The 23684-nt window shown below is 53.7% G+C and overlaps 1 protein-coding gene across 4 annotated transcripts in view; it reads right to left on the bottom strand.

Moving 5' to 3' along the window:
- The window catches only part of FAM167A (family with sequence similarity 167 member A), a 30438-nt gene extending 7758 nt beyond the window's left edge, over positions 1–22680 (bottom strand). The window contains exons 1-3 of one of the 4 annotated variants that reach the window (XM_018051839.1): positions 22487–22627; positions 17057–17155; positions 9062–9856 (exon numbers count right to left, since the gene is read on the bottom strand). In XM_018051839.1, the coding sequence (XP_017907328.1) occupies positions 9062–9430 (369 nt within the window). In that variant the 5' untranslated portion in view covers positions 9431–9856; positions 17057–17155; positions 22487–22627. Of the gene's footprint in view, positions 1–9061; positions 9857–10337; positions 10419–17056; positions 17156–22486 lie in introns of those variants that run through there. The other 3 variants (XM_018051838.1, XM_018051837.1, XM_018051840.1) reach the window with 3 other exon arrangements.

Raw genomic sequence — 23684 nt, 5'->3', positions numbered from 1 at the left:
TACATCTTCCCTCCCATGGAGTTGCACCTTTCCCCTTAAGAAACAACCAATTTCTCCAAATAAGATCATCTATACCATTTTTCTAAATTCCACAAAACATACGGATACCGAGGAGGAAGGGAGGCCAGGATAAACTGGGAGATTGGGATCTATACACTACTGATATGTGCATAAAATAGGTAATGAGGACCTACTGTATTTCACAGAGAACTCTACTCAACACTCTGTAATGACCTATATAGGAAAATAATTTCTAAAAGAGTGGATATATGTAAATATACAGCTGGTTCACTTTGCTGTATGCCTGAAACTAACACAACATTGTAAAGCAACTCTACTCCAATAGAAACTAATTGTAAAAATCCCCTTTCAATCAGTTTGACTTAGGATAGTCAGTGGTAGCTTCTGTTGCCTGAGACCAAGTTCCATGACTGGTACAATAAGTATTTCCTGCCCTCAAAAGAAAGAGAGAAAGAAACAGGCTCTCCTCAGAGCCATTCTTATCTGACTCAGAGAATCAAACGTGTGTTGCCTGCAGCCAATCACTCAGAGCAGCACAACTATCGCAACACGGCCTGGCCAGCGGCCACCCAGCCCCCCCCCCCAGCTTTGGTGCACGTGCTTTCTCACCCCGTGGGAACACACCCTTTCGCTATGCCCTAATTATAGGATTTCTGGAGTTACAGGCTGCGCCTCTGAGAATCCTGTAAATATCGTTATCCCGCAGAGGCCACAGGCCACCCTGGGAGGGGGACTACAAATCACATGTCCTACAGCTGAGCCTTTGCCAGGGCGAGCATTAAGCCCGCATGGATGGTGGGGTCACTGGGACCAGGTTTTAGGGCCAGCGTCTCTGTCTTTTTAATAAAGGCTCAAAACTGGAAGGCCCTGTCCAATCTCCATATTCCAAACCTAGAAGGACCTAGATGGTGGAATTCTTGCCTTTATTTGACTGGCACTGCTGGAGAAGGCAATGGCACCCCACTCCAGCACTCTTGCCTGGAAAATCCCATGGACGGAGGAGCCTGGTGGACTGCAGTCCATGATGCTGCAAAGAGTTGGACACGACTGAGCGACTTCTTTCACTTTTCATTTTCATGCATTGGAGAAGGAAATGGCAACCCACTCCAGTGTTCTTGCCTGGAGAATCCCAGGGATGGTGGAGCCTGGTGGGCTGCCATCTCTGGGGTCGCACAGGGTTGGACACGACTGAAGTGACTTAGCAGCAGCAGCAGCTCAGCTAATATGGCATATTACTTCTGATCTACTTGCTTCCTACAGTTCTTGGAAGGGGCATTATTCAGGTAGACAGGAAAAAAAAAAAAAAATCCCAAGGTGATCAAGGACATTTTGTTCAATCCCTGTTTCTAAGGCTGGTGTCTAAGCTATTCTAGCCTCAGCTCAGCTCAGTCGTGTCTGACTCTTTGTCACCCCATGGACTATAGCCCACCAGGCTCCTCTGTCCATGGGATTCTTCAGGCAAGAATACTGGAGTCAGTTGCCATTTCCTCCTCCAGGGGATCTTCCTGACCCAGGAATCGAACCCAAGTCTCCTGTATCTTCTGCAATGGCAGGCGGATTCTTTACCACTGAGCCACCTGGGAAGCCCAGCCTAACAGCTACAATTAATCTTTGCTTGATGCTGAAGAGAGACTGGGTATAAAGCTCAAGCCATTCTCTCAGACACATGCTCCCTTCTCTATGGGACTTAATGCTGGAAACTTGGAAACAGTTTTTGTAACCTGTCTCGTGATTTAACTAAAGGTCCAGTACTGTTTTAATCAGCATTGTTCAGACACACACTTAGAAGCCTGGACAAAACATGACTCCGTATTTGATCTTGGCCTCTCAGAAAGAGCCAGAATCATGCTGTGAGGAAAGAAAGCAAGGCTTGTCACTGAAGTGTGCTGCTGGTCGGCAATCTCAGATGCTGGGAAAAATTTTAAAAATTTTTTCAGACACCCCTAGAAACCAAACTGTGTTTGTGAATTGATTTCCAGGAGATGCTGTCAACTCGGGGAGAGGGTGGAACATGTTTCTCAGCCTCCTCTTACCCTGCAGCCCCCCGCCTTGGGGCTGGGGCAGGTACAGGCTAGATGCCGGGTCCCCTGATGTCGCTGGCCGGGGGTGAGGGTGGGGGCAGGTACCACGGCTCCCATCCTGTGTCTGGGGGGGTTCCTCCAAGGTGCTCTCCTGATCCCCCTGGAGCCATCATCTGCTGGGAGGGGAAGTCAGAGCAGAGCCCCGGAGCTGGGACAGAGAGCAGGAGCTGCTTCAGGCCCTACCAGGGACTCTCCGTCACCAGTGGTGAGTCATACCCTACACACTCTATGATAAGGTCTTTGATTTTCAAACTTGGAAGGTCCCAGGCCAAATTACCAGCTACACAGGTGAGGCTGACCTTTGAGAAGAATGTGGTGATGCATTCTGCCGGCCTCCTGGTCTGTACCCAGAGCCTCTGGCTTCTAGTCTGCTCTGATCTGAATCTTTGTGTCCACCCCTCCCCATATGTTGAAACCCTAATGCCCAACATGCTGGTGTTAGGAGGTGGGCCTTTGGGAGGGGGTGAGGTCGCGAGGGGTGTGGACCCCTCATGAAGGCTTTGTTGTTCTTTAGTCACTCGGTTGTGTCTGACTCTTCACGACCCCATGGGCTGTAGCCTACCAGGCTCTTCTGTCCATGAGATTTTCCAGGCAAGAAAACTGGAATGGGTTGCCATTTCCTTCTCCAGGGGATCTTCCCGACCCAGGGATCAAACTCACGTCTTTCATTGGCAGGTGGATTCTTTACCACTGAGCCATCAGGGAAGCCCCATGATGGGGCTGTTCTTATCAAAGAACAAAGATTTACTGTTCTTATCAAAGAGACCCTAGAGAGTCCCCTTGCCCCTTCCATCGTGTGAGGACATGGCGAGAAGTCTTTAACTCAGAAAAGGACCCTCTCCTGACCATGCTGGGACCCTGATCCCAGACTTCTAGTCTCTGGAACTGTGATAACTGAATATCTGTGGCTTACCAACCACCTAGTTGGAGAAGTCTAACTCAGAAGAGGACCCTCTCCTGATCATGCTGGGACCCTGATCCAAGACTTCTAGCCTCTGGAACTGTGATAACTGAATATCTGTGGCTTAGCAATTCCACCTGCAGCGGCCAGAATGGACACAGACAGTTCCTGTCCAGCCCATAAGGAGATGAGGGGCTCTGGCAGGTGATGTGACCCCCTCTGCTCGTCCCTTTCCCCTACCTCATAAGAATACATCCTGCGCAAGAGGGAGCCCTGGAAACCGTACGCCCAAGAAAGGAATTCTGTTTTCAAAAGTGAGAGGGGAGAGAGGGGCACTACTGCCAGGGGCAGATGAGCACACCCACACTCACCTCTCACCTGCACCAGCCGCCTCTCTGCCTCCCTCCCACTCTCTGCACTCAGCCCTTCAGTCAAGAGGCCAGCGGGCAGGTTTCTCCCCTTCTGCAAACCCTTCAAAGGTACAACCAGCCCTCTTGGCTCCCTTGCTCTCTCCTTGCTCGGGCCCCCATTCTCAGCCCCTGGCCCTTTGAAGCAGCCATGCTGGGTCTGTGTCCCCTCTTTCAGAACCAACCCTTCCCATGCCAACATCCTCAGGCCCAGCTCAGCCCTTGTCCCCTAACCGTGAAGGGTGAGAGAGACTCCCACGTTGGACTCCTCCTGCCACAGAACCTCCACACGGCACTGGCTACCTCCCCATGCTCAACCCCTCAGTCGTGTCCCACACTTTGTGATCCCCTGGACTGTAGCCGCCAGGGTCCTCTGTCCATGGAATTCTCCAGGCAAGAATAGTGGAATAGGTAGTCATGCCCTCCTCCAGGGGATCTTCCCAACCCAGGAATCGAACTCTTGTCTCCAGCACTGCAGGTGGATTCTTTACTGCTGAGCCACCAGGGAAACATCTTTATCAATTCTTTCAGTTCAGTTCAGTTCAATTCAGTCGCTCAGTTGTGTCTGACTCTGTGACCCCATGAATCGCAGCATGCCAGGCCTCCCTGTCCATCACCAACTCCTGGAGTTCATTCATACTCATGTGCATCAAGTCGGTGATGGCATCCAGCCATCTCATCTTCTGTTGTCCCCTTCTCCTCCTGCCCCCAATCCCTCCCAGCATCAGAGTCTTTTCCAATGAGTCAGCTCTTCGCATGAGGTGGCCAAAGTATTGGAGTTTCAGCCTCAACATCAGTCCTTCCAATGAACACCCAGGACTGATCTCCTCTAGGATGGACTGGTTGGATCTCCTTGCAGTCCAAGGGACTCTCAAGAGTCTTCTCCAACACCACAGTTCAAAAGCATCAATTCTTCAGCACTCAGCTTTCTTCGTAGTCCAACTCTCACATCCATACATGACCACTGGAAAAACCATAGCCTTGACTAGATGGACCTTTGTTGGCCAAGTAATATCTCTGCTTTTTAATATGCTATCTAGGTTGGTCATAACTTTCCTTCCAAGAAGTAAGAGTCTTTTAATTTCCTAGCTGTAATCACCATCTGCAGTGATTTTGGAGCCCCCCCAAAATAAAGTCTGACACTGTTTCCACTGTTTCCACTGTTTCCCCATCTATTTCCCATGAAGTGATGGGACCAGATGCCATGTTCTTCGTTTTCTGAATGTTGAGCTTTAAGCCAACTTTTTCACTCTCCTCTTTCACTTTCATCAGGAGGCTTTTTAGTTCCTCTTCACTTTCTGCCATAAGGGTGGTGTCATCTGCATATCTGAGGTTATTGATCAATTCTTTATTTGATCAAATCTGGCAGCGTGTGGCCAGATTAACAGGACAGCCTTCCTCCTGCAGGAACAACAGGCAGAAAGCCCAGCTCCGTGGAGGAGCCGTGAGTGAATGTACACTAGGGCTAGAAACCCTTGTGCATCATACCTCGTCTCAGCCAGCACCCAGCCTGGATGGCTCTGAGCAGCTAATTATTCTCACCATGCTCCAGGCATGGCTCCCCCCATCCCTGCTTTAGGGTTGTTACCAGACATTGCTTATAACAGGGGTCCCATTCTGAGATCAGAAGAATTTTAAATGCAGGCTTTTTGACAACTCCTGGCCCCACTGACTTGAACATCTGATGTGAGCACCGGTACCCAGTACACAGGGAAGAGATCTGGGTCCAAAGCCTGGAGATGCGGGTCTTGGCTTAGTCACACCCCTGTGTAAGACCTTGGAGAAGTTACTTAAACTCTCTGACCCTCAGGCTCATCATCGTTCTGAGCCTCAGTCTTCTCATAAAATGGGAAGAGCGAATACCTCCAATTCTTCTCACTTAGATACTGCATGTAAAAGTGCTTTGGGGACCGTAAGATGCTTCCTAGGTGGGCAGGGTTAATGTGGGTATCATCTTCATGCCTCTCACCTCCATCCCCATCAGAAGATGCTCAGTGAGCCTGAATTGTCATTCGGCCATTATCATTCAGTGGCAATGGATAACACTGGCCTCAGAGGGCAGTGTGTGGACGCCCTAGGCACATGCTTGTCAAGCAGGCAGCATAGGCAGGAGAAGGTTAACCTAGAGAAGCTGGACCTGAGCTGTGGGCACAGAACTCCTGACACAGCAGGCCTTACAGTTATTAAAACCTGGCAGGTTTCTTTTCCTTTTTCTAACAACCATAAACACCTTTTTGGCGGGAGGCTTTGTCTGTGGGGATCAAACACCTGCATGAGGCTTAGAGAAAAATATCTGTTGATGCTCAGGGGTTCTCGCCACAAAGACAAGCACTTAGGAAGCTGGGATTTTTATTTTTTTATTTTTATTTTTTTGGTTTTAGTTTTGGCTCTGCACAGGCCAAGGAGACGATTTCTCCCTTTCCTTTATCCTTCAAGCTGGCAAGGGGAATGTTTTAGGATTGAAGACAGAAGGCAGAAGGGACCATCTCTTTTCCTCTTGGGCTGTGAACTCTGGGGTCAGAGGTTCGCGATGCTCTGAATTCCAGGCTTAGCTAGAGGGCTGAGTCCCACAGCTTCAGGGCCATGCCCTTTTTAGCTGACCCCTTCCTGAAGCATTGCCCACCCCCCACCCCCCCGCCCCCATCACCAACTCCAGGCTCCTTGGCCACCTAGTGAGGCTACTCTGGAGGTGGAAAGCTGGAGGCTGTGACCTCTAGCAGCAGGAGCAACCCGGATCAAGCCGAGTCACAGAGAGTCATTTCACCCGGCTCCAAGTCTGTCTTCCAAGAGAGCGAACCTAGGGAGTCAGGGAGCCGAAGTTGCCAAGTACAGAGCTGGCAGCACTGTCTGCCATGGCTGGGTGGCAACACCTCTCCTGGACACTCGGGGAACCAAGGGTCAGGTCTTGCTGGCTGGAGAAACAGTGCCAGCAGGGTTTTAAGTATTCCCACCATCCTTCCACCCACAGTGAGTGACTCTGAAGGGAAACCCACTACTTGTAAGTCCCTGGGGCTGTCAGGAGTGCCTGAACTTGCCCTGCAGTCAAAGCTGAGAGGGAGGGCAGACCCTGCTGGCGCTGCTAGGATCCTCTCTGGCCTTGGAAACAAACCAGCATTCAAGCAGTCACTCTACCTTTGAACTGGCCTCCTAGGAGGCAGGAGTGGACCACCCATCCTTACAGACCCAGCTTCACCTGCCTCTAGGAGGGTCAGCAATTGACAACAAGCACCTCACTCATTCCCTGGGTCAGGAAGATCCCCTGGAGGAGGAAATGGCAACCCACTCCAGTATTATTGCCTGGAAAATCCCATGGACAGAGGAACTTGGCAGGCTATAGTCCACAGGGTCCCAAAGAGTCAGACACGCCTGGGCACGCACACACCTCACTCGCTGCATCAACTGTCCCAGGATAAGACAGAGACCTGCTCAGGGCACAAACCCACAACTGAGCCCAAACTCCCAAGCAACTGAGTTTGGCATCGTGGAGGGCAAACAGCCACACGGCTGACTGAATTGCAGATTTTTAATTGGTTTCCTTGGCCACATCAAGAGAAAAGACCTATTTGCAAGTGAGCCTGACAAATTGCCAGAGAGAGTCCACCCAGGTATAGAGAAAACTTGACTCTGGGCTTAAAATAAAACAAAGGTTATTGAAACCAATTTTGAAATGAGTATTTTTTTTAATGGGTAATTTTTAATGACACCTTCAACAAGTTAATAGATGACAAATTAAGAAAACAATGACATGAAGTCTGGTGTTTGAGACTTAAAACTAGAGAATGGGCATGTTGATCAAACGTTCGACTCTGTTTTCAGGCCAAGCAAAGGATTTTATAGGTGGCCTTTGTTAGTGTTTAATCTTAGAAGCAAGCAGAGTTGCATATTTCAGTTGACCTGCCCGCCCATCTGAATTAGGGCTGCTCTGGCCCCAGGCTCACAGTCTTCTGAACAAACTCAGCTTGTAGACCACTCAGCATGGGATGCTGTGACTTTAACTCGGGAAGCCCAAGCCTGAAAGGTAGATGCGGCGGGGACAGGGCTTTGGGCACAAGCCTGGGGGTCCTGGGACTTCCCTCTGAGGTCCTGTCTTGGTTCTCTGACCCCAGTCTTGCCTGCTTTTCAGTCCTAGATTCTCAAAGTGTGGTCCGTGGACCAGCAGTACAGCACTATCTTGGAGCTTGTTGGAAATTCAGAATCATGGATTTCCTTCCTGTAGGATCAGAATCTTCATTTTAACAGGATCAGAATCCTCCCATTAGAGTTGGAGAGTCTCTGCTTTGAGAGGTTCTCTACCTGCCACATGAAGAGGCCTGCCCGATGACAGGGCCCTGTGAGGGGACCCCCCTCACCCACGGCCTCTCTCCCCAAAGCTCTGCTGTCACTGGTAAAGGCTGAGTTCACCACTTACTAGTCATATAATTCTGGGCAGGTCGTCTGACTCCTATGAGCCTCAGTTTACTCATCTGTATAATGGAGACAATAATAGCAATTGCACAGGTCTGCTCTAGGATTCAAAGAGACCACAGTGTAAGGGCTGGACTCTCGCCAATTTTGTTTCTCCTGCTGCCCCACCCTACACATTCTGTTGACTGCCTGCCGACAACTCTTGGGAATTGACATTTTTAGGAGCCACAGAACAAAATCAACTGCCTTTGGAAGACATCATATAGTACGGTGGTTAAGAAGAGCCAAATGACACAGTTCTGCCCACCTTCTCGTGAGCTGAGCGCCACCACTGATGGAGTCTGCCGTGGCCATGGCCATGGGCAGAAAAAGAGTTGAGCTGCTGGTCCCAGCTCCCAATGCACGCCCAGTGCTCACACTTACTCCACCTGGGTGCCCTCTCATCCAGTGTGTCAGTTGCTCAGTTGTGTCAGACTCTTTGCAACCCCGTGGACTGTAGCCCACCAGGCTCCATGTCCATGGGATTCTCCAGGCAAGAATACTGGAGTGGGTTGCCATTCCCTTCTCCAGGGGATCTTTCCGACCCAGAGATCTAATCCAGGTCTCCTGAATTGCATGCAGGCGGATTTTTACATTCTGAGCCACCAGAGAAGCCTTGGTTTCTTGGCCATTTCTAGTCTCCGAGGCCCAGCCCAAAGCCTTCACCCCCGCCAGGCCTGATCAGCCATGTCACCCCAGGCATCTCCCTATTCACCCCTCAATGTGCACAGAGCACTGCTGGGCTGAGCCCAAGCTACACAGCCCCACTGCCCAGCTCGGCGCCGTGGGGAGAGTGGCTGCCGAATAAAGGGTCACAAGGGCGGATGGCAGGATGACAGGGCTTCAGACAGGAAGAGGCACAGTCACAGTCCAGGAAGGAGTGCAAGAGACTCTTCTGCCAGACCCGACTTCACCGGGCTCTAGGAGGGTCAGCAATTGACAACAAGCACCTCACTGGTTCCTTGAGCCGCTCGGCTCTTGGACCATTCAGTGTGGAATGCTGTGGCTTCGGGGTGGCATCAGGAAGGCTGCGGACACCTTCAGAACATGGGCTCACACTCTCTGTAAGTACTGTGGTTGGGGGCTGATGGACACACGGACCACATGGACCTACATAATAATGAGGCCCCCCCTTGTCTGAATAGGAAGACGTGAAGTTAGCAGGGGAAGACAGAGACAGAGAAAGGCTTGGACAGCCACTTACTTACCAGCTCCTTCCTGAGCCAGGCTATAGCTTCGTCGATGCTCTCAAAGCCCTCCAGCTTGCCAGTGGGCGGTGGCCCGTCCTGGTTCGCCCTCCCATTAGGTGGGGGATGCGGCCTGAGTGCCCTCGTTCTCAGGAGCGAGGGTTCCTCCTCCGCAGAGCCCGGCGGCTCGGCCGCCGGCCTTGGGAAGGACCACGTCTGCTCCTCCAGCCTGGCCTGCCACTCCAGGTAGGAAGGCCTGCGGGTCTCCAGCCTCAGTTTCTCCGTGAGGGCCTTCAGGCTCCGGAGGTGGTCATCTGGAGGTGGGGTTGTTCCTGCCGGCCCTTCTTCCCCACCAGCCACTTCTTCTACTTGGATCTGGGGCACAGACATTCTAGAACCTGCCCGGACAGCCAGACATGAGAGGTGGTGGAAGGTGCCGTGGGATTCTTGGTGGGCAGCAAGGTCGGGTCCTGCTCTGGAAGGGTCTCATCCAGCGGGGGCCGAGGCTCCCAAGGGCATTGCTAGGAAGGGCACGGCTCCTGGAGTCTAGAGGGGGCAGAGGGGACCCGCACAGTCTCCACTGGAGCAGCTGCCGACGTTCAGGGCTTAAGAGGCTTCCTGGAGCGCTGTGGGCGCCATGCTTTGCAAGAGGCAGGAACAGACAAGCATTAGCAGGAATCTTTGGGGGTTGCTTTGCCAAGAAGATCTATCAGTGCTTGAGGGGCAGGCAGATCAGACTCCAGTGGGGATGCAGGATGGACCCGGTCCCCTTCGCAGGAAGGGCAGGCGGCGGGAGGCTGCTGGCTGGTGTGGGACCTGCAGGAAGGATTGGAATGACGTCAGTGCTGACCCCTCCCTTGGACGCAGTCTCAGGAGGGGACGCGGAGGCTCAGAGAGGCTTAGTACCTGAAGTCGATGCAGGAAAGTTGGACTTTGTACAGTGTCTTACCATTTAGGAAATGGTTCCACCCCTATTATCTCATTTAATCCTCCCTGTAAGTCTATAATTACTTATTTTTGTCTCCATGTTATGCATGAGGAGTCAGAGTCTCCAGAGGTTACATGGCTCACCCAAGAGCTCCCAGTGATTAGTAAGGACGCAGGCTCAGGTCTCTTTGAGCTAAGGCTGCCAGCGGGAGGGAAAGGGTAGTCCCCAGGCAGACTCAGGTGAGCCTTGGGTCCAGAGACCCCTGACTCCGCCCCACCCTGCCCACTACAGCCCCTTCCTAGGCTCCGGTTCCTCAGGGCGAGTCCTACTGCACACCCTCAGCTTCTTTCTCCAAGGACAACACCTTACCTCACCTCAGCAGAGCAGGAAGCAAGAAACCTGCAGAGAAAGAGCAGGCTGCACTCGGGTGGATTGTTAAATGGAGCGAGGCCATGACTCACCTTCTACAAAGATGGTTCTCACGTCCACCTAATATGCCCACACAGCAGCAGCTCCCGGGCTGGGGCTGCAGTTCTGATCTGACTCGGCCTTCCCACCCCCACGGAGGAGGTGAGAGCCAGGCCCTTGTCCCATCAAAGGCAGGCAGGGAAGTAACTGAGCCAGAATCAGGCCCTGGGCTCCCAGCCTCCGTGTCCCACAGGGTCTGGGCAGGTGGAGGTGGGCCATCAGAGTGGGAGAGCTTTCATTTGGGCAGAGAAAAGGAGTCCTTGGTTTTCAGGGTGAGTTTTGAAAATTTGTGTGAGGGCATGAGGTTGGGCAAAAGACTGAACGGGGAACAACGTCCAAGATGAAGCTTACGTAGGGGACAAAAAAACAACAAGAAGACATCTGCAGCCCGGAGGGGACACTTGGTATTGAAAAGGTGGGGAATGAAGAGATTTGTATTGACCTGGATGCACCTAAGGAGAAAAACTGAAACCAAGAGTTGTGATTGTGTGTCTAGGGTGATGGGAACCAGGCATGGGGTGATGGTGTGAGGGCTGGGCCACTCGGGAGGCTGTGGGCTCATCTCCCACCTGGGCTTGGAGTTATTCAAGAGCTAAGCCTGCTGTCTCTCTGGACGGTTCCTGCAACCCCTTCCTGAGATCGCATCTGACCAGAGGGATGTACTGCACCTGGCTCCAGGAATGAAAAGAAATCTTCCCCCTGCTGATGGCAGAGAAACCTAGCTCTCAGCTCCAGTCACACAGATGAGAATCCCCTGAGGAACCTCCACAACATGAGTCCCAGGCCTGGCCCAGGGGTACTGACTCAGTTAGTCTGTAGCCAGACTCAGGCATCAACATATTTTAAAGTTCCCCACGTGATCTGAGAGGACCGGAGCTGAGAACCATTAGGTCTTGGCACAGAGGCATGAGGCTTGGAGTCAGATCGCTTAGCTGTAGGTGCTGCCAGGCTTGCTGAGCCTCAGGTTCCTCATCTGCAAAATGGAGAGTGACAAGACCAGCGCCCTAGGTTTGGGACACTGGCAGAACTAAGGCTTGTGTGGACTTTCTGTAGGCGTAGCTCACCCTGCAAATGGGGGGTATTCTCATGGGGGCCTCCTATGCAGCCTCCCTGTCATCTAGGCTTCTCAAGAATCTCTCCAAATCTAAAGACCCATTAGCCTCTGTCTGGGGCCCCTCCCTGGAGAAGGCAGTGGCACCCACTCCACTACTCTTGCCTGGAAAATCCCAAGGACAGAGGAGCATGATAGGTTGCCGTCCATGGGGTTGCTAAGAGTCGAACACGACTGAGTGACTTCACTTTCACTTTTCACTTTCCTGCATTGGAGAAGGAAATGGCAACCCACTCCAGTGTTCTTGCCTGGAGAATCCCAGGGATGGGGGAGCCTGGTGGGCTGCCGTCTATGAGGTTGCACAGAGTCAGACACGACTGGAGCGACTTAGCAGCAGCAGCAAGGGCCCCTCCCAGGCACCATCCATCTCTTTGCTGGGGTGCCAGATTCTGGCTGGAGTGTGCCCAGGGTGGTTTTACCCTTCAGGGCATTCTCCACTGACAGCGGAGTGCTGGCGATTTACAGCAAAGCCTTTTAAGGAGATGAGCCCTGAGATCTGTGAGCAGAAGAAGCTACCGGGACGTCTGTCTGCCTCCCTTTCTGCCGGCTGCACCCTCCCTGCAGAGGGAGGACCTGTTAGGAGGCGTGCTCCTTCTCGGGGGAAACAGCTCTGACCACTCTCGTGTAGCCGCCTCCCGGGGGTGGGGAGCTTATTTTAATCAGCAGTTTCTGCATCAGTTCCAAGACGGTGTCAGGACGACTTGGCGGTATCAGCAGGCGCGCCTGTGGGAGTCAGCCCGTGCTGATCCCTGATCGGCTGAGCGGGAGCGTACGAGGCTCCCCTGCTGTGTCTGTCTGCTCTCCCAAACCTCATGGCTGCCCTGAGGAGCAGGTGAAAGAAGCGAAAGTGAAAGCCGCTCAGTCATGTCCGGCTCCGCGATCCCAGGGACTATACAGTCCATGGGATTTTCCAGGGAAAATACTGGAGTGGATTGCCATTCCCTTCTCCAGGGGATCTTCCCAACTCAGGGATCGAACCCAGGTCTCCCGCACTGCAGGCAGATTCTTTACCAGCTGAGCCACAGGGGAAGTGAGGAGCAGGTGGTATCACCCTATTTCAAGAATGGGAAGATCGAGCTTAGGAAGGCTGAGGGACTTGGGTCAGCCTCCTCCAGGGGGCATAGGCCTTGGCGTCAGTCCCCCAGGGGCCCAGTTCTGTGATCTTCGGCATGTGACCACTCCGTGCTTCTGTCTTCTCCTGACAAATGGGGAGAATCAGGACTCCCTATGTAGTTTGCTGGGCTTGGGGCAAAATGTAAAAGAGCACCTTGTTACAATGTACTACGATTTGGGGACTTCCTCGAAGGTCCAGTGGTTAAGAATCCACCTTGCAATGCAGAGAATACGGGTTCAATCCCTGGTAGGGGAACTAAGATCCCACGTGCCGCAGAGCAACTAAACCGGAGCCACTACTACTGAGCCCGCAAGCCACAACTAGAGAGTCCACACGCCGCAGTGAAAGGTCCCACATGCTACAACTAAGACCTGAGGGGCAGCCTAAAAAAAAAGTACTAAGATTTTCAAGACATGGACAGCAGAGCGGGATCCCAAGGACAGGGCCCTGTGGGGCTGCCCAGGTCCCTTGCTCGTGAAGCTGGCCCCGAGGGAAATGCTATCAACTCTGTAGGTCATTGTGAAAGCTAGGCAAGGTGACAAATATCAAGCCCTTAACAGTGCCTGGTCTACAGTAAGCCTGAGACGAAGAGGCATTCATTGGGGACTTGGCAAAGAGAGCCCTAGCAGAGAAGCCAGAGAAGGCTGCCAGATCCAGGACCCGGGACGTCCAGAAAAACAAGGCTGGACGGTAATCCCACCAGGCCTGGGCACGCCCCGCCAGGCAGCCACTGAGCTGCAGGAGAACCTGAAGTTCCTGAAGCAGAAGACAAGCCCTGGGGCGATCAGCTCCTGCAGTGGTGACGTGTCAGCACCTGGGACCCACACCACACACAAGGACTGCTGTTCAAACACGCTCCTGGCTCGCTTTGGGCCCCTGGTGGCTGCTACAAAGGACGCCGTGCCAGCCATGAGCTAATGCCCCGGCTGCTGGGGAAGTCAGGTGGGTGCAGCCCAGTCATGCGGCCAACATCTCATCCCAAGATGACCTAATCTGTCCTCCTGGACAACTTCCAAACCCGCTTCCTAGATGGGCTCTGAGAGCAGGAAGGATGCTGAAGACCCATTCTCTCTCATCTCTCTCATGGGACACTTGCTCTCTCTCTCTCTCTTTTTTTTTTTTTTAATACTTTTTATTTATTTGGCTGTGCCGGGTCTTAGTTGCAGCATGTGGGATCTAGTTCCCTGACCAGGGATTGAACCCAGGCCCCCTACATTGGGAGTGTCCTAACCACTGGACCACCAGGGAAGTATTCCCCCCCACCCCCCATTGCCCCGTGTTTTCCTAAGAAAGTCTCAGTCACTCTCTCCAGCAGTCTGGATCCCCAGGCTCCAATCTACTGCTTCTAGTCTGGGGTTCTCCACTAGAAGGGACTCATTTCTTCTCCATGATACACAAACCTCTCCAACACTGAATCCCAGGCCCCCTCATGGCCACTGTGACTTTGCACAAGCTGTTTCCCTCAGCCCAGAACGCCCTTTGCTCCCTTCCACATCTCAGTTCTCAGGAATGTTCCCCCTTCAAGTTTTCCTCGACTTGCCCACGCTGCACGTGCCCCCGCAATGCCACGAGACCACGTCGGGGAAACAATTATGTCATCGCAGCAAGGTTAGGTCACATCTCCTCGGAGCAGCTCAAGCCAGGCATTGTTCTAAGAGCTTCGCATGTGCGGACGTGTCCAGTCCTCACAATACCCGCACGAGGCACGCATTATCACCGTCTCCATGACCGAGGTGAGGAGACCAAAGCCCTGAGAGGTAGAGTAGCCAGCCCCAGGTCGCAGAGCCAACTGAAAAGGTGGGAACTGAACCCCTATGGTCTGGCTCCAGGTTGGCTCCAAACAGTGGGCTCGGTGTCCCTCTTAGACCACAGCACTTCTACCGGGAACTTTCTCCACAGTCTCCTCCACTGGACTCTGAGCCTCATGAGGGCTGACTCTTGGAAATGAGAGGGACAAACACTTCATTTGGGGAGCCGAAGCATATAACTGAGGGCTAAGCAGTGTCATAAAATAAGAGGAAGACCAAAAGACCACAGGGCTGAAAGGACAGAGTCGGGGGAAAGCGCTCTGTAGCCTGCACTTCACAGTCTGAACTTCCACGGTGGCTGAGGCCACGACTCACAGCCGAATCTTTTTCTTTCCTCTTCTAAAGCAGCGAATCCCTCTTTGTTCCAGGTGAGTGACAGGTCAGTAGGTGTGGGGCACGGAGGTGGAGTTGTGATGAGGCTGGCTTTTCAGTATGGGGTTTCGTCATAAAACCCTGACGCTTATTTTAAATGGAGAGCCCAGGGCTGGGCCTCAGGACTGACCTCCGGTGGCCGATGGAGGCTGGGAAACCCCATCTGTGCTCTGTAGACTCGTGGGAGCCCTAACAACCGGGGTGAGAGGCTGGGGGACACAGCCCTGTGCCCCATGGAGCGACCCACAGTCTCCAGGGCACTTCCAGGAGCTGCCAGAGAGCGTGTTTGCTCGCCTCCTCTGAGGTTGCCATGGAGACAGAGGCAGGAGGGGACACTGCTGGTTTGGCCCTGCACAGATCTTCTTTCCCAGCTCTTCTTTATTCCTGGTCTTGGTCAAAGCTGGTGTTGGGAGCACCTGAGATGGGGAAGACATGGTGCAGAGACAGGACCCTGGGTACCAACTGTGGGTGCTCGGTGGGGGCGAATGAGTTGGGACATTGTGTGTGGGTGTGTCTATGTATTTGTGTGTGCGACGTGTGCATGTGTGTGGTGGGGTGGGCTTTATTGCGGTTGTGCTCTGGATGTGCACAGTGGGGGAGGCTGGTGAGGACAGTGGGGTGGTACCTGGGTTCCTCCCATCCACCCATGATGTGCTCCTCAGGGGCCGCAAGCTGCCACCAGGAGAACCCTTCACTCACCACTTCCAGAAAGCCACCTCTTGGCTGCCTAGATCCCTCCTCCTGCCCCAGACCACTGTGAGACTCCAGCCATTTCCTCTGAGACTCTGAGACTGTGCCCCCCGCCCTCATGCCTTGCTCTATCAACTGACTTCTCCCCGATCTCACACCACCACTCGGATGCCACCTCCACAGACACCAGCTCTGACCTGCTCACTGGGATGTCCCTGCTTCCTTGTTCCTTGTAGCTCTTCCCACTCACATAACTAGGATATCACACAGTGATCAATGTGTCACCCATGGGAACGTAAGCTCAAGCGCAGGGACCTCGTCTTGTTCACTACTGTGATCCTAGCACTCAGAACCGTGCCTAGCACACAGTAGGTGCTCAATAAACTCGATGAACAGGTGAAGAAGTGATAGGATGAATGAAAGAAGGAAGACTTTCTGACAGTCGGTTTTATCCTTTGTCCATCACTGGCCCTTGAGGGACGCCCTTCTCTTCGCTGGGTCTAGAGCTCTGCTTGGAAGCTCATCTGAGGGCTAGTGTCCTCTCCAAAGTCCTCTAGGAAACCCCACCTTCCAAGCCACCCTCTGAATGCTCCCAGCACTCTCACTCGCGCTGTACCCAAGGCCTGTGTGACCTTGAACCGTGAGAGCATCTAGGCTCCCTGACCACCATCTAGCTCCTTGATGGGAAGGACCTTCCTTTCTCTTTTGTGTTCCGAGTTCTGCAAATAGCGGATGTTCATTAAATGCTGAGGATGGTGGTGCTGTGAACCAGTGAACAAATTCACACCTCCAGATGGCTTCCTGCCCAGTAGGAGACCCCCTGCAAGTTCAAGGTCAGAATGTTTCTAGTGAGTCTGAGTGGGGAGGGCAGGGATGGTTTAGGAAGCTGGTCTCAACTTGATGTTTAAGCCTTTCCATGTAGCCTCATGTTTGAATTTGACAAGTCTCTGCTGCTGCTGCTGCTGCTAGGTCACTTCAGTCATGTCCGACTCTGTGTGACTCCATAGACGGCAGTGCACCAGGCTCCCCGTCCCTGGGATTCTCCAGGCAAGAGCACTGGAGTGGGCTGCCATTGCCTTCTCCCGACAAGTCTCTGAGCCTAGTTCAGACACCATCTCATTCTGCTCTGCGGCCCTCTCGCCCAGGGGACAGGTGGAAGGAGGCTGGGGGGTGCTACATTCCTCACTCCCTTGCCGCCTGCTCCAGGGGTCCCAGGACTGCTGCTGGGGGAGGGGAGTGGGTCCCCCATTTTGGTCAGGCCCAGCCTGGGTGGGAGAGAGGCGTCCCTGACCTGGGAGTCAGCTCCAAGAACCCCATCCCCACCTCCACCAACTCGAGTGACTGTGGTGACTCACTTCCCCTTAGGGTTTCGCTTCTCCCCTCTGAAATGCACGGTCTGGGGACAATGGCCTTGACCCTTGTTCCCTGCCAATAAGTGCAGAGTCTAGACCACAGCACCCCATGGGGTTGTCACCTTGTCACGAAGTCGCACTCACAGGGGGCAGGGACAGAGGAACCCACTCACCCGCGCTCTCCCAGGCGTTTCTCCCAGTGAAGCTTGGTTTGCAAGTCCTGTGCTAATGGCCACACCTCAGGTTATCACCCAGAGCTCCCTTGTCCACACCTGAAATCACAGGGGCCATCACAAGCACTGGGAAATCACACTGCAGTTTACAAACGTCTCCCCATACTCACTCGATGACCTGGGGTGGAAAGACCTTCCTGAGAACATAACAGAGAAGCCACAAACCAGAGATGTTGCAAGACTTGCCTGGGGTCACACAGCTCCATTCGGGGAGCTGGCTGGGCTTGAACCCACATCTTCTGACTCCAAGTGGAGCTTCCAATGTCTGAAATACGGAGAAAGCTTGCTCTGTCTCGCTGGGACACTGTGAGCAGGCAAGGATCTATAAAAATACTTGTCAGGACTTCTGTGCTTTCAAAGAGCTCAGTCCACACTGAATAATTGATGGGCCTGCTCCCCGCCGCAGAGACAGGCCACATAGGCCTCCCGCTGAGGCTGGGAATGGAGAGACCTTTCCTATCATTTTCCCCAGTGAAAGAGGTGCCCGAGAAAACCTCCGAAAAAGACTTGTGCCTCCCCCCGGGTTGGGAAGAGGTCCTGGCTCCCGGGAGCCGCAGATGTAATTTACTGCTGGGCTGAAAGGAGAGGAGGGGCCGCCGGGCCACACAGCAGCCCCGCCACCGTGTCCCTTCCAAGGCTGCGAGGCCCTGGGAAAGGGCTGCTGGGCTCCGACAGGCGACAGGCGGGAGAAAGGTGCCTGAGAATCTGAGGGTCCCTCGGGGGGAGCGGGGGGATTAGCCATGGGAAACACAGAGTCCGAGGCGGAGGTTCTCCTCCGTGAGAACCCTGACGAGGCAGAGATGTGCAGGAGGGGTGAGGCAACCCTTCGTTGCCCGGCCGACCGCTGCATGTGACCGCGGGGTTCTTCTGGCCAAAGGCCATGGCAGCAGGGATTAGGGGGCAGAAAGCAGACACAGAGTGGCCTTTAAAGCAATTTGCAGAGATCAAAGTAGAAGGCTGTTTGAGCAGACACTCTAAGAACAGGGAACGTCTCACAGCTGAGGGTGCAGGAGCCGTGCATCCTCTCCCGTGGGGTGTATCCACCCCACACCCAAGGGTCCCTAGTTGGCATTTGTCTCAGCTCCCAGACAAGTCAGAGTTAGGACTATCTGAGTCCACAAGATAACGGGCTTCAACTTCAAATAAGCGGAAGCAACCAGGTCAGGCTCAAATGGGAAACTATTGGGATGACTGTTTCCCTCTGCATCGAACGTTCCAAAGCCTAATGGTTTGGCAAGGACTTCCTAGGAAGTTTCACTGGCTTCCTGCATAGTCTGTCTGGGCATGCTGACTTCTCAGGGGGGTGCAGGGCCCTCAGAGTTTTCCTGCGTTTGGGCAAGTCCTGTACTAAGGGTGTGTGGGAGCTCTGTCTGCAGCTCCCCCAAAGCACAGCCCTGCACTCTCTGGGGCCCCGGGCAGAACAGAAAGTAGGATGTGTGACCTTGCTCCCCTTTGGTGTCAGCGTGAGCTGAACACAGCCAGATGCTGAGCTGCCTGAATTCACACATCACAAAGGGCAGGAATCAGGAGTTGGAGAAAGAAATGGAGAAAGAGATGGAACAGGTTAGGGATGAGGCAGGGCTGGTTGTTGGTGGATGTGGGTTGATGGCTAAGCCCTGACACTAATTCTCTGACCTTGGGATCATGATGGAATCAATTGCAAAGCCTTGCAAGGATCCAATGTCTATATGTGAATTCTTAATTATGCCTCTAGTAAGACAGTCCCCTCCTACCCATGACAGTGCTTGGCTGAACTCTCCTTGGCTGCCAAACCACTGAAGTTAGCTCACTCATTTCTGTGTGCCACAGAATTTGCAGAATATCACTCTACTGTCAGACCAGAACTCTGGGCTGCACAAATGGTCTGTTCTCTTCAGCAACTCTGATCAGACTGCACTCCTTGAGAACAGAGCTAGCATCTTATGCTTCCTTGGTGAGATGTCAATGATTGACCTTAAAATCCTTCACAGACATGAGATGTTCCATGTGGTATTGTGAGGCCAGCGGAAACCAGCTGCATTCAACAAGGGACATCCCAACCTCAGCCGGGAGCCTAGTGTAGGATTCCCTACTCCAGAAGAGGCTCTGGCAAATGCTTGAGTGTCTTTCTTACTGCTCAACACCAGACATTTGATAATTAACGCAGTAAACATTAGAAATGCATTCTCATTGGTGAAAACAGAGGTATTCAAGATATGCTGGCCAAATGAATTTTGACTCATGAAAGGGTAGGGAGAAAGAATCTGGCAAGACCTCGAGGGAGGTATGATTGGGCCTTCTAGAGAGATAGATGACTGTGAGTTGAACCAAGCTCACAGAACAGGCTGTCTGACCTCTGCTGGACCCATTTGCAAATAAACAAGTGTTCAAAAAATGCCTAGATGGGTGGCAGAATTTAGTCTGAGGCTTATTTTCATTCAGCCTGATATTGAGGTTTGCTCTCAACTCATAGTTTTCAGTGGCTGCCATCAAACAAGAAAACAAACAGCAACACAACAGAGCCTGAGAGCCTGGACCAAACCCGTAGGTCAGTAAAGCGATGTCCCCAGGTCGAGACACATGTAAATGTTCACGGGGGGACACTGCAGCTGTAACTTGATGATGGACAGGGATGACGAGGGCCCGGTCAAGGACCCTGATCTAGAACCTTCCTATGTACTCCTCACCATGCACCACCCAGCTGGCCTCCCAGGGCTGAGTTGGCCAGCTCACACTCAGGCCCAGCTGGCTTCCTGGAATGAGGAAAGGCTGCTCAGCCTTCAGTGAGCCTGAGCTGCAGCTGCAGCAGAGGTCCCTGTCTGGGCCCATTATGTCCCTGGAAACCAGCTCTGAGTTGGGCCTTCCAGGTCCCCAGGGACAAGCCTGACGACAAAGCCTCTGGGAATACATAAGCAGCTCCCACCTCTGAATCAGGATACCTGAGGGAATCTCTGGCTGTCCTGGAGAGATGGCTTTGAAGAAGTGGGGCTCAGTTTGTGCCTGGGAGGAGATGAACCCCACCCCTCCCCAGGGCTGTGTGAAGGCTGCTGCTCAGGGGCCAGGAGTGAGGTGGCCCATGATGGTGGGGAGTTCACTGTCCCCCTACCCTCCTAGACGGTGTGCCCACAGGGAGAATAGCTCCTATGCTCTGCATTCCCTTCCTTAAGGAGCTTTTCATGGGCTAGGTTTTCATGGGGGTGGGGTGGGGTGGCTGTTGGGTGGCGTCAAGAGGACAAAAGATTGGTATGGGGCACTGCACACTGCTAACTTCTCTTGACAATTTCTCTGTTTTCCTCTTTTTTCCTGCCTCTCCAGAGAGAAGTATGGAGGGGCAAGGGAGACGGGCGCAGTGGAGGGGGCAGCGGTGGGCTTTCCTGCGCCAGGGCAGCTGTCCTAACCATGCAGAAGCTGACATTTGCAGTCTTCCTAACTCACGTTGGCAACTTGACCCCCTGGGGCAGCTCAGACTCTGCAGGCTGATGACAAAGTTCCTTCTAACCACCTTGCCCACCTCCAGATCTTTCCGGGTCCACTTGCCCACTGCCCTCTGTTTAGTCCATGCGCACCCCCTTGAGCTCTGCTTCAGAATTTGCCTTCCCTTTCTTCTCGCCCAGGTCCAAATCCCAGAGTCCATGTGTGTGCTAAAAGTCATCTTGATTAACCCTAGAAGATTTCCATTTCGTGAGTGAGAACTCCCTTCCCGCCTAGTCAGGAAACTGAGATCAGACTGCTCCAGCCGTCACTCATCTTCCACCTTTGCAAACAGCTCTATGTCCCAGGCAAACAAAGAGTGACTTCTGGGGAAGGCACAGCTCCCAGAAGGTTCTGGGAATTCCAGACACTCCTGTGGGGCCAAGGGAGTTTTCCATGAGCAAAATTTACCTACAGAGTGCCACCTGCATGCGTGAGGAGACTGATAAGCAGTTTCTTCCTCGCTGGGCTGGGGCTCAGTGGATCTCTCTCAGCGATACTTAGGCACTGCCTGAATTTACTTCCCTGCCACAGTCCCTCTTGGAAAAAGGCCAAGCTGGTAGATATGGAGGTGGGACTGTTAATTAAGTGGAATCCCATGCATGTAACTGGGAGGATAAGACAGCAAGTACATGAGAAGTTGGGGGTCTTCGAGTGGGAAAAGAGGAAAAGGGGATGAGGGAGGACCCTTTCCTCTCTTGGCTTCAGGGGAGTGGGATTGAAGCCAGCTAGGTGGAATGCAGAGCCTGGCTTCTCTCCTGGCTCCACGGGGCCCTTGAGACATTCCCAGGTCACAGGACAAGCCCCTCCACGCAGCCTGCTTTTCATCTGGTTTCTTCCCTCTCTGCTCAGATGTTCAAAGCCTTCCTTTGAGATCACTGTCTTAGGAGTCAGGCATGTGGGGCTGAATCTCTCTGCTCTCCCAGGACTTTGCCCAGCTCAGCATCCCGCCTGGAGGGCGGTGGCACTGTCTCTGGGGATCGGAAAGGAAGCTGCTTTAGAACCACGCCTCCCTCGGGCACTCTAGGGATTGCCCTGTTGGCGGGATCTAGCTCATTCCACCTGGGATTCACTGAGAACTGCTCGGAGCTGGTAGAAACAATCCGGAGAGCATGGCTGTGGGTTTGAGACAGTGGTCTAACAACCTGGAATCAACTCACCTTCCAAATCTTCTCAGGAGAAACAGGGAATGAGAAACAGATACAGGTAATATGGGATTAAAAAAAAAAAAAAAGGCAGAACAGTCAACGTGACTTGGTGCACACAGACACCTGCCTCCTGGCCACAGGCTGTACAGACCTGCCCGCCTTCTCTCAGTGACCCGGAGTCAGCCACAGGGCTACTCATTCCCCCAGGCCCTCCTGGCTGCGCAGTTCTTGCTGACCGCACTGACCTCAGCCCTTCAGAGCACTCTCAGGCCCAAGTGCCCTTGGGTCACTTCTCCTGAGTTAGTGATTGCATCCTTGGGACAGGAACACCCACATCACTGAGCCTGAAGTAGACAGAAGGGACCAGGTGGGTTTGGAGGTGACCAGCGGTCAGGAGACCTGGAGAGACCGACTGGGGCTCTCCCTTTCAAATCTCTAAGCTCAAATCTCCACCCAGATCTTATCCCTGGAAGAGGCCAGCTGGGACGTGAGAGATGGAGGCCACCCACCCGTCCCACTTCCGCTGAGGGCAGTAAGCCCCCAGGAGAGGGTGAGGCAGGACCTCATCTCCTGCGGGCGGGTGCGGGGTGTCCACTCCAGGGTGCCCTGAGGTGGGTGCTCCCACAGTCCCCGCTGCTCCCCTCTACTGCCAGTTCTGCGGACCTGCGGTGCCCCAAGAGCCCCCTCCCCTGGCGGCGCCGAAGGCAACAGACAAACCACCTCTAGACCGGCCCCCAGACCTGGGATCATCCCCGCACAGCCTCGAACCCACCTTCCCGTGCGCTCGGAGGCCCCCTCCAGGGGTGTCACCAGGTCCCCGCCTTCTCCTTCCGAAGCGGGCTCCCGGCTCCTCCGCAGCCTCTGGCCCCGGCCTCGGGGCTGAGCCGGCTTCTGCCTCCCTTTCTCTTGCTACGGTGGATTCTCAGCACTATTCTTTTTTTTTTAAGGGACTTTTTTTTTTTTTTTGCGTTGCGTCAGGGCGGTTGCCTGGCGACAGCGGAGCTATTCCGCCGCGAGTCCTTTCAGCCAAGATCCCCCTCCAGCTTCTCATTCAAGCCTCTCCGCCCCGGGCTCCGGGGCCCGGGGCGCGCCGGGTCCTAAAGCCCTTCTAGCTGCTCGTTCCCGGCCAGGACCTCAACCCGAGCAACGGAGAGGAGAAGCAAACCGCACGCGATGGCCCAAACCCTAGACGAAACCAAACCCAAATAGACTTTAAAAAAAAGAAAGAAAGAAACCAAGGCGGCTTTCCTCCAAGCACGGCAACGTGGCTTTGCCGCTGTCAGCAACTCGCCTGCGTGGAGGGGGCAGGAGAACCCCTTTTCCAGCGGTGTCGGCAAACGGGGAGCCTACGCTCCACCCGCCAGCGGCTTGAATTCCAAGCACCAGCAGCAAGGCCTGTATACTGAGTGCCCAGCACATACCACACCAGCTTACAGATGAGGAAACTGAGGCTCGGAGAGGCTAAGTAGAAGCAGACGTTCTTCCCGATCCGTCTCCCAGACCAGTCCGGGGACTGGGCGGGGGGCGGGGGGGCGCTGCCCTAGAGCTTGTGTTTCCCCCACTAACCACAGCTTGCCTCGAGGCACAGAATACTAGGTGCTGTGCCAACCACTGGAACCCCTGGAGATGGGTGCCCTTGCTCCACCAGAGCCTAGAGCTCCAGGCATCTGAGACACGTACACTGCAACCAGGGCTGCCCGACCCAGGCCTGAAGGATCAGTCCTGACTGCAGACCGGGTACCCCAGTCCCAGTGACGGGGAGGGGGGGGGGGCGGGCAGAATTCCTCCTCTCCCTGGGAGTTCCCGCCCCGGGGCTGACTACTGGAAGTTAGCCCTACTCTCAGGGGCAGCTTAGACATGGCCAAGTTCTTTTCCTAGACTCTTGACTCTTCTCTGCGGGCTCCTTCAAAGCTATCTCATCTCCCATGCTCAGGACAGCGCTGGAGATGCAGGGCAAGCATCGTTATTTC

This window comes from Capra hircus, chromosome 8 (genome assembly GCF_001704415.2).
Source record: "Capra hircus breed San Clemente chromosome 8, ASM170441v1, whole genome shotgun sequence".
Lineage (NCBI taxonomy): Eukaryota > Metazoa > Chordata > Mammalia > Artiodactyla > Bovidae > Capra > Capra hircus.
Note: the sequence above shows the minus strand (reverse complement) of the source record. Positions and strands in the feature narration are given on the sequence as shown.